Consider the following 14081-nt stretch of genomic DNA (forward strand, 5'->3'; position numbering starts at 1 on the left):
AGTTCTTATTTTTTTTTAATGGGTACAGCGTTCCTGTTTGGGGTGATGGAAAATTCCGTTCTGAAGATGGATAGTGGTGATGGTTGCACAACACTGTGAATGAACTTCATGCCACTAAGCTGTACACTAGAGATGGTTAAAATAATAAATTCTGTGTTCTATCTTACCATAATAAAAAGTAAAAAAGTAATTTAGTAGCTACCAGCTTTAATTCGGGGATAAAAACTTGGAGCATGAAATGAGAGAAAAGGAACTCAATTAAGTGCTATGCCTTCACTCATGGAACAGAGGCTAAGCACTAGGCGCTGAGTTTAATCATCTGTTTGACCTAATAAACCAAATCAGGGCTCCCTGACATCAAGCCCCAGGTCACCTTCAGCTAAGAACTTAACTTTCCATTCCTGAGCTGCCGTGCCTTATCAAAAATCCCTTACCGCTCCTGGTAAGTAAATAGGAGGACTTAGTGCTCACTCCAGCAAAGCTTTAAACTTTTCCAGTCTAAAACAGTTTGAAAGGAAAGAGAGAAAAACAAATCAAGTTGAACTTTCTACCTTAAAAAAAAAAAAGTCACCTGAAGTCAGTTTCTAAGGCATAAATCTTAACCAACAATTTTTTTTTTTAACCAACAAGTTCTTAAAGAAAAAGTGTGACCCTAAACCAGCACATGTTTTGGTACATTTTTTTAAGCATGTCCCCTCTGTTATTCACGACCCAGAAAAATGACAAACAGATCATTCTGGAATTTTCCCCTAACTTTCCACTGTACTAATGGGCAGCTTTGATTGGTGGAGGAAGCTTCCGAGTTTGCACATCTGTTAATAACATTGAGTTGAAGCCACAGCTAGGACTGCTTTTCTCTTATCAGGGATAATTGAGTTTATGGATGGCAGGACACGGGTGCTTTGCTGGAAAGTACAAAATGATACTGGCTCAGCTATCTGCATCATGCACTGAGCTTTTTTTTGGTTAGGGGATCCACAATGCTGTTCTGGGTAGGCCATCCAAGGAGCCTCCCTCTTCCCTCATTCACTCAGGGCCATTCCATCAAACGTACCTAATGTCCAGGCAAAGTAATACTTGGGCTTTGAGGCTTGCATGACAATATATAAGTAGCAGAGTCGAGTCAGAAAGTTTGCTTTATGAACAAACCAGTCATCGACCAGGCAGGTGACAGGGAAGGACTTCGTGAGCGTCAAAAACAGGAGGAGAGACACCAAGGTCATGCACAGCTTGTGTATCACAGCTCTCTGAAAATGTGGAAAAAATCAGGGTAACCATGCAAGACTCCCGTATGAGGAAAACAATTTCAGCAAGGGTACCTTAGGGACAAAGCGGTTCCAATAGCTGCTTTGGTAATATTCCTTACAAGGAGCGGCAACAGGCATTCCTAGGACACAAACTGGATGCTGGGCTTAGGGGCTAAATGCAAGAAAACTATTACCAGCACATTCTACTGACAAAAGGAAGGTAGTTGTTTTTTTTTTTTTTAAGATTTTATTTATTTCTTTGAGAGAGAGAGAGAGCACGAGCAGGAGGAGGGTCAGAGGGAGAAGCAGGCTCCCGCTAAGCAAGGAGGCAGGACTTGATCCCAGGACCAGAGGACCATGACCTGAGCTGAAGGCAGCCGCTTAACTGACCGAACCACCCAGGTGCCCCCAAAAGGAAGGTGGTTTTATTACCCAAAACATCAGAGAAAGAGCATTACTGGGGCACCTGGGTGGCTCAGTCGTTAGGGAGCCTGCTTCTCCCTCTCCCACTCCCCCTGCTTGTGTTCCTGCTCACTGTCTCTGTCAAATAAATAAATAAAACCTTTAAAAAAAAAAGAGCATTATAGAGTGCAATCTTCCATCAGAAAGGAATAACAATTTGCCTTCCACTTCTGTTGCCAGCAGAGTTAAGGAAATGGGTCTGAATCACCACAAGGAGGACAGAGGCTTAAGCTAGGAAGGATTCTGTGCAAGTTTTGAAATGCCTGAGCCGGGACATGAGCAGGTAATGGAGAGTTTTAGAAAGCCTTCCAGGATGGTTTACATGTAGTCTGCTCTAACATTAAGATGCACTGACATTTTAAATGCCTCTGGACCAAGTGATTTTGCCCAGTTTTCCCGACATTCCAGGGAATGTCATTTAACATCAATAGAACTATAGTTCCCAGTTTTATAAAAACAGGCCACTTTCTGGGTGGGGCACCTGGGTGGCTCAGTCCGTTAAGCATCCAACTCGGTGCTGGCTCAGGTCGTGGGTCGGGAGATGGAGCCCAGCGTCAGGCTCCGCACTCAGTGCCAAGCCGGCTTAAGATTCTCTCCCTCCCCCTCTGCCCCGCCCCCGACTCAGGCTTGCACTCTTGTGCACTCTCTCCATCAGATAAATAAGTCTTAAAAAAATAAAAACAGGCCACATTTTTTGTAATATGGGCATAGTAATAGCACCTCCTCAGAGCGGCTTGAGGTTCAGGTGACTGAATATTTGCCAGGTACCCAGCATCGGGCTCCCAGTCAAGTGCTCACCATGCGTGGCTGCGATTATCGACCACACACTGGGGAGGCACCAGCCTGGGAGTGCCAGCTGCCTCCCCCCGATGTGTCTTTAGCCAAAATACCACCTGACCGCTTCACTTTCTCTGTGCACAAAAATGCAAGAGTCTCCCCGGGGAGTGATATTAAGACTCTGTGATCATATTCTCTAAATAAGAGCATGTGAAACACCAGAGCACTACTGTGGCGGATTCTGCCAATAAACTCCTGTGAGTACTTCGATGTCTCATGGCCACGGTGACCTCCCTCCCACATTGTTTCAATGACGCAGGAAGAGCTGACAGTTGACAAACCATACACTGCTGGACACCTGTGTTCAGACAGTCAAAACTATCTGAAAATTCACACTTAGTAAGTCACTTAAATTTTCAAATAATTTTGCCTAGATTTTAGCATTTACAAAGTATTTAACTCAGTCATCCTGATTTTCTCCTTTTTCCAATTTTCCCTCTTCCTTCAACTAATTACAAATGCCCCTTAAATATAGGATATTGGACCTGAATAAATTCAGCATATTTGTCGAGTTCGACATGTTATCCTAATGCTGACTAATCTGAAATTAATAAAATCCAAGTTAAGATTAAAATAGGATTTCCAAAAAACCATCTTAAACTCTCCAAATCAGTAAAACTAATCTTTAAGCATGCCAACATAAAACTGGTTTCCCACACAAGAAGCAGGCTCTGCAATAAAAAAAAAAAAAAATCACATTTTTTCTGGTTCCAACTCCCTCCCCATCCCCCTTTCATGACATTATCCTTTGGCTGGATATGAATTTCTATTCATAAAGACAAAAAAGCACTCATAAATCCGAATGTGTTACCCAGCACGGTGCTGAGCACACTGTAAGCATTAAATATTGGCAGGTTGACCTAGTGGATCGATTCTTTAATATTTCCAGCCCATGAGCTCCGCTGTGAGGGAAACGGGGCTGGGGGGAGTTACTGGCCAAGCTTTCTGGTAAACTGTTTGGCTTTTTAATTAGAACAATTACTAGTGAGAGTCAGCCCTGGCAACGGAGCTCTATTTTTCTGGAGCTCTGGGTAAATACTTGGCACTAAACACTTACAGTGGGAGAAGGCTCTGGTAGGCTGTGGAAACCTCTCTGCTTCCAGTTCACTTCCAGCAACTTCGTGTGTATGTGTCTCCCCTCAATAAAGGCTATATAATCCTTGAAATTGTTGCAAGGGCCAGCTATGACACTCATGAAGTTGAGAAGGTAGCTTAAGTATTCCAAAAAAGAGGGTTTTACTCTGTGAAAATAAAGTGAAAAAAAATTGAAAAGCCTTCAGTCTTGGATTTTTCTCTGAGATCCGCAGGTCATCCAATCCTAAACACAGGCGTTGTCTTTGTAGATGATAACACATGACGTGGTCTGTCTTTGTTCCGGTTCTCTCAAAATCCACCTAAGCTAGAAACCTTGTGGAAAGGACAAGTTAATAGAGGTGGGTGGCTCCGAGAAGGTGCAGTGCTCCGTGGCGCCCTCTGCTGGCCGACGGCGGCTACAGACACGGAGGGCGAGGTCCAGGGTAATTCTGAGGCTGGGACGTGCTTTCTCAGCAACCTTAGCTGTCTGCAAGAGAGAATGAAGGTAATAAACACCATGCAGGGGTGGGAACCCGACCTAATGTGAGCTGAGCGAGATGCTGTGAAATGGGAAAACTCCCTCCCAACTGCCAAAATAAACACAAAACAAATGATGGGTGGAACCAGTTTCCACTTGAAGAGGACACACAAAAACCACCACTGTAGCAGTCTCCTGTCTGCTTTGGCATCCGGGCACGAGGTCCCCAACCACAGACAAAAGTAGTGGTGGGGAAAAGTTCTATAGAGACCAGTTCTAGGTAGTGGTGTTTTAAAATGGCTTTTAAAGGGGCAGGATAGTATTGTGGGGAAAGGCTCCCTAAAATACCATTGCTAACCAGTCACTGGAATTACGCCCTACAGCATTTACATCCCCACAATACTGAGCAAAGAATCTGATTCATTAGTCTCCTGCAGTGGGTCTCCATTGCTTGGAGTCCCAATCCCTTAATGTGAAAATGAGGCACTCAATCTCCGTACCACTCAGGACCCTCTCTTCCTTACCCCTGACTACCTCCTGAAAGTCTCCTATAGGAACCCTCCACCGTGGCTGCCCGTCCTTCCCCGATGTGCTACCCCACAAGCCTTTCCATTCCCTATCAATGTTGTTCTCCTCCCTTACAGCCTCCCTTTCTCCAACACCCACACCAGCCACAGTCTGCCTTCAGCCTGCTTCCTGCTTCCTGCCTTCTGTCTCCTACTCCCCAGCTCACAGTCCTCTCTCCAGCCCTGCTTCCCATCCGTCTTCATAGCCGCATTTAATCATACTGATGTGCACTGATAATTTATTGGGCAGACACATACCCAATAAAAGTAACTCTGTAAGAGACCTAACAATGGCAGTGAAGGAGAATCTTGCAAAACTAACAGAATTACAGACCCCATGTATTCTCTCGCCCAGCAACCCCGCTTCTGGGACTCTATCCCACCGCTATACCCAAACCTTTTTAAAATGACCTATGAACAGGGTTTGTAAAAGCCAAAGATTGGCAGACAACCCAAGTATCCATCAATAGATTCATTAATAAACACTAATATGACCATATAGTGGAGTTAATCTGCATTGAAAAATGAGGAGGATTTCTAGACACTCATGTACAAAGGGCTCGAGAATACATTGTTAAACTTACTTCACAGCAAGTCGATGTTGCTCAGCAGAGAGGTCTTCAGCTCTTCGACCTAATCCTATAAAAAAGAAAAAATGTAGAAATAAGATGTTTGAAGTAGAAAATTCTAAAAGAGGCTAATAAAAGTCATTTGAAAAAAAAATGATTTATTTCACATTTCATTTATTTCATAAATCATAAAATCATTTTTTTAAATGCTCTGGATTAAAGAGCTACCTGCAAGTGCACGTGTGAGGGGGAAAGTCTCCGCAGGTTCTCGTGAAGAGGGGAGAAAGCAGGGGTTACTCCTATTTAAACTGCATGGTATGACACAGATCCCAGAGAACTCCCGACATCTCCTCCACTTCTTACCAAAGTACATATGTTTTCACTGCTACGGGAGAGAGAAGCCTGCCTTTGTAGCCTGCACCAGCTCAAAGACCTCTCTGATTAGGCTGGCTGTAGACACCTGCTAAGCGCAGCTGAGGGCACGGGTGTGGAATGGGGAAAGGAACAGGGGATTTTCTCTTCCAAAAACACAGGAACTGTAATCCTGAATGCGGGGAAAACATAAAAGATGTATCAGGTGATTCTTCTTCTTTTAAAATTCATCCATGCCAGAAAAAAACAAAAACAAAATCACCTTTGTGCTTCTCATAAAATTTATGTTAGCTTATAGTTGCAGAAACTGAAGTGCCATCTAATAAGCTATAGACATTGGACTATAAAGCCGTATATCCAGCTAAGACTGATGATGGTCACCAATCATAAAGGCAATTCAGAAAAATGCATAAAGGAAGACAGTGTTTGCTGTTCCCACTACACACAAGAAAAAAAGAAATGACAAATAAACATCTTGCTGCACATAAGGGTTGTTCCAGAAAATTAGGTAAACTAAGAATGCTTTAAAAAGTAATTTAGGCAAAAAGCCTATTTAAAAAAAAAAAAAGAGTTTTTTTTTAAAAAAAAAATCACACTCACTTTTTTCTAAGATGTCAACAATACATTTCTGGCAATCCTAGAAATTAAACTGATTTTAGCTATTGGTTTATGTGCTAATATTAGTCTATCACCACCACCAACTAGACTTTTAGGTACAAAAACATTTATCAACTCGCCCCGATTTGCCCTGGACTTTTCCAATTTGGGCCCTAAAAGTCTCATGTCCTGGGAAACTGCTCAGTTCTGGACAAACCAGGACAGTTGGTCACCCTAGAAAGACCCCATCCTTGGTATAAAATTACCCAGTTCTCTACAGAATGACTAAATCACCAAGTATGAACTAGGAATACCCAGGGTCAAAATGAAATCAGTTCCCAAGCTTTAAAGAAAAATAAGACTAGCTAACAGAGATTGTAAATCTTCTCAACCTGTTTGCACATAAAGAAGCTTCAACAGTCCGAAAGCATTTGCCAGAACAGTATAAATCTGCAGAGTATACTTTCACTAACTGCACCTGACACCTCTTACACCCATATTGAAATCTTCCACCCGGCTGAAAGTGCCATCCTCCTTCCCTGGAACCAGGTTTTAAATCATGTAAATCACACTTTCTCGTCATTTTCAGGAAGGGCATGAGCAAAGAAAATGTTCAGTTTTATACAAACAGAAGCTTCTTCCTTCTTCCAAGGAGAAGGGTCAGGCTAATCTCATTAGATAATTTTCCAAGCCAAACAACAAAAACAAAAACACTAAACAAACAAAACTAGCACTAAAAAAAAAAATGGCTAACCAGCCAATACTATTTTTTATTACCTTGTGAGCTTCTCAGAGTAAACCACAGAAAAAGGATGCCATTTCTTCTCAAGAGATTTGGAAATGAAGGGCAGAGAGCACCATAAATTTAAAACATTATAAATGTAAACAGAAAACCAACTGTTCTCAGTGTAAATACTTCGGCAAATTTAGATTACAGAAATAATAGCTGTGAAAGTAAAGAGCTTTGATTAAAGAAGCTTGTAAATTTTTGACAAGTTATAGAAGATCTGCCAGCACTTGGCTAAACTCTGGACTATGGGTATAGTCTAAACAAGGAGCTCACTCTCAGAACCGAAAAGAGAGTTGTTTTTCTCACCATCATGAACTTGGAATGCCAAGGTCGTGATCTTCTGTGTGACAATCATCAGAGGCCTAAAAGGAAGACAGAAGAGAATCGATTGGCAGAAGGACCACTAGAAGAAACATTTATTCTATTTTCCTGCATGGTGGTTGTTCATCTTGAAGGCTATTCAATAAAATGAAAAAAAAAAAAAAAAAAGATGGAATTCAAAAATTCCCTTCCAAATCACTTTAAATAAGTAGATATAACAGCACTGAATGAGAGGACACCAGAAAGCCCCTCTTGCACTGTTCCTCCAAGTGTAACTTCCAGGACCAGCACCATCAGCATCCTCAGGGGGTTGTTAAAAATGCAGACTCTCACACACTCCATTCCAGAACGAGAAAATGAGGATCTGCATTTTAATAAGACCTCTAGGGAGACTCAGATGCACATTAAAGTATGAGCAGCCCCAGTTTGGGGGATACCTAATTCAGTGCCCCGGTTCCACCTGGATGAGACATATATTCTGGCTTCTTCATCCTAATTGTTCTAACACATGTTCTATTAAAGGTAATTCTTCTATGCACACATAGTAAGAGATACTTTTGTAAAATGCAGCCACCTGTCAATAAACCATTTAGTGACAAAAAATAAGACCAATCCTAATTTGAAAAAAAGACATCAAATAAAAGCTTGTCTAAGAAGTGGCACCCATGTCCACAAGGATGCCAAGGTAATTCAAGAGGCAAGAATAGCTTTTTAAAATAGTGATGGCACAACTAGATAGCCACATAAAAAGAATACAAAAGTAATTTAAAAATGTACCAAAGACCTAAATATAAGAGCTAAAAGTAAAAAACTCTTAGAAGAAAACACAAGCATAAATCTTCATGACCTTAGATTTGGCAATGGTTTCTTAAATGTAACACCAAAAGCACAGGTAACAAAAGAAAAATGTGGATTAAATGGATATTATTGAAACTTAAAATTCTGTGCTTCAAATGACTCACACCACCAAGAAAGTGAAAAGACCTTTCACAGAATGTGTGAATATATGTGCAAGTCATACATCTGATAAGCAACTTGGTACTAGAATATATAAAGAACTCTTACAATAAGAATAAGACAATAACCCAATTTAAAAATGGCCAAAGGATCCGAATGGACATTTCTCTGAAAAAGATACACAAATGGTAAATAAGCAGACGAAAAGATGCTCAACAATAATCAGCCATCAGAGAAATGCAAACCACTTCACAAGCACAAGGATGACTAGCACCAAAAAGGTAACAAGTGTTGGTCAGAAGGTGGAGAACTGGAACCCTCATACATTCCTGGCGGGAACATTAAAAGGTCCAGCCACTTCAGAAGATCTGGCAGTTTCTTAAAAGGTTAAACACAGAGTGACGGTATAACCAAGCAATTCCACTCCTAGGTATATACCCATGAGAAATAAAAATATATCTACACAAAAACCTGTTTAGAGCAACATTATTCATAATAGCCCAAAAGAAAATAACCTAAATGCCCACCAACTGATGAATGAATGAATGAAATGTGGTATGTCTATAAAGTAGAATAATATTCAGCAATAAATACAGTGAAGTACTGACCCGTGGTATAATATGAATGGACCTTGAAAACATTATGCTAAGTGAAAGAAGCCAGACATAAAAGTCCTATATTGTATGATTCCATTTATATGAAATAGCAGAATAGGCACATCCACAGAGAAAGTAAATTACTGGCTGCCTAAGGCTGGAGGAATTGGGAAGAAATGAGGACTTATGGCTAATGTATACAGGTTTCTCTGGGGGGTGATGAAAATGTAGAATTAATTATGCTAATGGTTGCACCTGTAAATCCACTCTGTGAATATGCTCAAAACCACTGCATTGTGGGGCGCCTGGGTGGCTCAGTCGTTAAGCGTCTGCCTTCAGCTCAGTTCATGATCCCAGGGTCCTGGGATTGAGCCCCACATCGGGCTCCCTGCTTGGCGGGAAGCCTGCTTCTCCCTCTCCCACTCCCCCTGTTTGTGTTCCCTCTCTTGTTGTGTCTCTGTCAAATAAATAAAATCTTTAAAAAAAAAAAAAAAAAACCAGGGACGCCTGGGTGGCTCAGTCGGTTGAGCAGCTGCCTTCGGCTCAGGTCATGATCCCAGGGTCCTGGGATCGAGTCCCACATCGGGTTCCTTGCTCGGCAGGGAGCCTGCTTCTCCCTCTGCCTGCCTCTCCCCCTGCTTGTGTTCTGTCTCTCTCTCTGACAAATAAATAAATAAATAAAATCTTTAAAAAAAAAAAAAAACTGCATTGTATTCTCTAAATAGGTGAATTGAAGGATATGTGAATTCTATCTCAACAAAGCTGCAATTTTTATAAATGGCACCTGTTTTTCCAATCGTCCACCCCCATTTAGTTCCCTTAATAGCTCAATTCTTGCCCAACCAGACAAGATAAAACCCCACTGCTCAACCATAACATCCTTCAATCCTTCTTAGTCTAGCCTGGTTTTCTGATCCATATTGTTGAGGTTTCCTATTGAATTTGCTGTCTCTGACCCTATGGACTGATGGCCCATTTATACAGGCAGCAAGGACAGCACTCCTGGGATGACCCTGGGATGCCACACTCCCCATGAGCCCAGCCCAAGTGTGTGGGAGGATGGGATGGGGCACAGACCATTTTAGGCCAAGTCTGTTATGTGACAACCGCACTCTGCCCCTTGTCTGTGAGTCCCTTTTCCTCCTTAATTCCTCCCCTTCGAGTTCCCATTTTCCATCTCTGTAAAGTAATATGCATGCGGGGCACCTGGGTGGCTCAGTCGGCCAAGCGTCCCACTCTTGGTTTCAGCTCAGCTCATGATTTCAGGGTCGTGAGATCGAGCCCAGCCAGGGCCTCTACATTAAGCGTGGCGTCTGCTTGAGATTCTCTCCCTCCCACCTGCCCCTCTCCCGGCTCATGCACATTCTCTCTCTCTCTTTCAAATAAATAAATAAAATCTTAAAAAAAAAAAAAAAAATAACCATGTAACATTTTTAAACTATCAATATAATAAACTATTTTAAAGTACCAACAAATACCCTTTGAAATCTAAACATTTATGCCCAACCTTGTATCTTATTGGCAAAAGCCCAATGGCCACTTTTTGAAACAAGATTCCTAATATCACACAGGAGGCTAGCAGAAGAGAAAGGGGGTCTGACTGCAGAAGGGAAGGACCGCCACGCTCTGCCAGGACTGGTGAGAATTAGGTGTGGCAAAATAGGGAGCCATCCGGGTAATCGTTTGAGCACAGCCAGACATGCTCATAGCTCACACTGATTATGACTGTGCTCTTGTAGATTGAAAAAAATAACCGTTCTTCCAGAGCCCTGAGGTTTGGGCCTTAGAATAAATAAGAGCTACATTGAAACTTTCTATACAATGTGGTCTTACAGACCAATATAATTTTGCATCTCACCTTCGTGATATTCACCAAGACTTTGGACCCAGAATGCATAACAGATGCCAAGAGCTATTGTTTTTTTGTTTCTTTTTTGAAAGGGGCTCACTCTAAGTGTCACATTCAAGGTAGTTTCCAAACATGACTTTCAAAGCACAAAAGTTTCTTTCCAAAGCCTTTTTATCTTTTTTTTTTTTTCCCCTGGAAGATCGAAAGTCCTAGGAATCAGTAATAGGACCTAAGCCCCCATTTTTCCTTACACCAAGTCCAGTACAACATTTTTTAAAATTTGAGGCACACATCCTGGTGACTATGCAATTTGCAAACCAAGTAGGTTCCTACTTTCAATTCCTAACTTCATTTTTTAAAGGGTCTAAAAAATAGATTTATCAAAAAAGGAAATGTTACGGAATTAGCCTACCTTTCTTTCTCTATAGAAATGTAACATTTGTTTTCCTCTATCTGGCATTACATTTAATGTATTCCATAGTAAGGCTCATGTTCAAAAATGCAGTAAGTAGTCTTATATATGCAATGGCCATGAGCAGAAGTCACTCAAATCTATGGGCTTTGGGGGGCGGGGGCATCAATGATTAGCCACAGCGGCCACAGATTCAAACTCCAACTTCAGGCTGGGAACACGCCCCCTTGAGCTGCTCCAGCCAATGACAGAGCGGGGCAGGTACCCAGGCAGGTCCCTGCAAAGGAGGCATGGTACTCCTCCACAGGGCGAGTTTTGCTAGAGGACTTCTCACTGAACACAAAATTGTTTTAGACCTGCACTGCTGTCTTCCTTCCTTCCCTCTCTCATCTCAGGGGTCAGACTTGCATTTCAATCTATTCCAGATTCCCCAGTTTCCCTCACAGGCATTTCACATGACAAATCTCTTACTTCTGTTCCCATCTTGGTATCTGCTCCTCAGAGAACCTGGACGAATACAATACATAATATTGAATTTCTAGATCATGGTCAATAAATATTCAATATGAAGTCTGCACTATTGGGTCTATGTAAAAACTGTATTGTTGTCATTACCTTGGGAAAAAATGTCCCTTCTGGAGAGAAAAAAAGCTATGGACCAAATATAATTACTTGTCATCTAGACTACTTTCAACAATATATTGCTTCTGTTTTAAACGTCTCAAGAAGTTTCAAGCAACTTAAGGAACTCACACATGTGATCATGGGTTTATTAAACACAATACACTAATAACTGGTGAAAAAGCAGATCTAAAATCTGCAAACTAGAACTAGAACCTGTTCACTAAGAGGAGATGGAGTTAGCATCCTCCTACCTACTCATTTTTCTATGGGTGAAAGAAGGAGTGCCATATGCTCTTGCTCAGAAGACTTCCTCTCTCAACATTTTTTCATTGATCCTTTACTTACACTTATGAGTAGATCAGATGCCAAATTTAGAATGCCCAAGTGATGAGATATGAGAGTCAAATCCAAAAAGCTACTGACTTAAAAGTTGAAACTCAAATACCATCCATGTTGTATTTCAGTCAAAACCTAAAATAATCCAAGACGTGTTTGATGGTTTATGATTAGAATTCATGCTAACTTTTGCAAAGCTGCAAAACCCAGCACACACGAGCACATACTACAAGTGCAGAAAGGACACAAAAAGGCTCCTTGGTGTAGCCAAAGAACTTCCTCAGAACAATGAGGCCTTAGCACTTTAGTTGTACTCAGATTTTGCACCCCCTGCCTCATCCATGGATTTGTACACACTCACTAGTAGTAGGTGCTGCAGTTGAATCCATGGGAACCATCTGATCAATCTGAAATCAAGGTTTGAGTCCAGCATGGTTGAAGTAGGGCCATTTCTCTTGTGTTACAAAATTTTTTCATGATTTACAAAAAAAAAAAAAGATAATCAGCTCAACTTCTGGGGAAGATGGTAGAGTAGGAGGATCCTAAGCTCACCTTGTCCCATACATACAGCTAGAAAATAGCCACATCAGTGTAAATAACCCAAAAAAGGACCTGAAGACTGGCAGAACAGACTTACCACAGCTAAACATAGAGAAGAGGCCACACTGAAAAGAGTAGGAAGGCTGGAGATGGTTGGGAACCAAACTGATTCGTGAGACTGTCTGTAGGAGGGAGGGACACTGCAAGCATGAACAGGAGCAAACCCCACACCAGGCATCCCAAGGCTGGGGACCTGCACTGGGAAAATGAACCCCCATCACATCTGGCTTTGAAAACCACAGGGACTGAACTTTGCCAGTTCTTACAACCAGCGGGGCTTACCCCCAGAACCTTAAAAAATCAGCGGGCTCTGCTCTCAGACAGCTGGAGGGTGATAGGAAACTGAGTCCTGAACCCTAAAGAGACAGCATAACATAGAGCCCTGCTGAGATACAGCATGGAAGCAGCAGTCTGAGAAATGCCTGGAATATACTGTGGTATACAGAGGAGATTTATTTACAAGTCTCAGAACGTGTGCTTGAGAGGCATGGAATCTTTAGGAATCTTCTCCAAAAGGAAAAATCTTCCATTCCCCTCTCCCGCACCCCTGCCTAAAGAGGGCACCCCCAGGAACCAGCTCAAACACTCTCCAGCAAGCTTGCTAACACTGCACAATCCCCTCTCTCCGGCCCCATCTGATCTGCCCTTGGCAGGAGTCCATTCAGAACAGTACCACAAAATGGCATTGTGCAAGCAGCTGCAACAGGGCCCAACACCACTCCCAAGGGACTCCTGCCTTGGGGAGTGGGGACAATAACCACACACAGACCAGTTACACTGTGGCCCCAACAGTGGACTGGGGAAGACATCTGGTCTCCCCTACAGCCTGTCAGGGAACAAAACAGGAAGGGTACCCTTCAGTTCAGTGTGACCACAGCTCTTGGAAAATGCCTGGTCTGAACTACACAACCCAAGCCCAAGGCAGCCCAACTGGCCCATTAGCAACACAGGACCCAAATCCTGCCCACAACAGGCAAAGAGAACCATGGCAGCCAACTGAACTGAAGGTAAATGCAGCTTAGGCACAATGGTAGAGTGCACTCAACACACAAAGGAAACAACCATGAAGCACCAGGTTCTGGTGAACAGGGGACACTGCACTACAGGGCACTACAGGACCTCTTCTTCATAAGGCCACTACTTTCAAAAGCAGGAGACCTAGCTGACCTTTGTAACACACAGAAACAGACACAAGAGTTAGATAAAATGAGGAGACAGAGGACTATGTCCCAAATGAAAGAACAAGACAAAATCAGAGCAAGAGACCTAAATGAAACAGAGATAAGTAATATGCCTGAGAGATCATTTAAAGTAATGGTCATAAAGATACTCACTGGACTTAAGACTGGAGGATCTCAGTGAGACATTCAAGAAAGAGAGAGAAAACATAAAAA

General features: G+C 42.2%; 1 protein-coding gene across 7 annotated transcripts in view; it reads right to left on the bottom strand.

Moving 5' to 3' along the window:
* MBOAT1 (membrane bound glycerophospholipid O-acyltransferase 1) overlaps positions 1 to 14081 on the bottom strand; it is a 114470-nt gene that overhangs the window by 26399 nt on the left and 73990 nt on the right. For all 7 annotated transcript variants that reach the window (XM_078055735.1, XM_036099410.2, XM_078055734.1 and 4 more), the window contains 4 exons: positions 7299 to 7354; positions 5249 to 5303; positions 3604 to 3787; positions 1055 to 1247 (listed from right to left, as the gene is read on the bottom strand). In XM_078055735.1, coding sequence (XP_077911861.1) covers positions 1055 to 1247; positions 3604 to 3787; positions 5249 to 5303; positions 7299 to 7354 — 488 coding nt within the window. The remainder of the gene's footprint in view (positions 1 to 1054; positions 1248 to 3603; positions 3788 to 5248; positions 5304 to 7298; positions 7355 to 14081) is intronic.

Source organism: Halichoerus grypus, chromosome 9 (assembly GCF_964656455.1).
Source record: "Halichoerus grypus chromosome 9, mHalGry1.hap1.1, whole genome shotgun sequence".
Classification (NCBI taxonomy): domain Eukaryota; kingdom Metazoa; phylum Chordata; class Mammalia; order Carnivora; family Phocidae; genus Halichoerus; species Halichoerus grypus.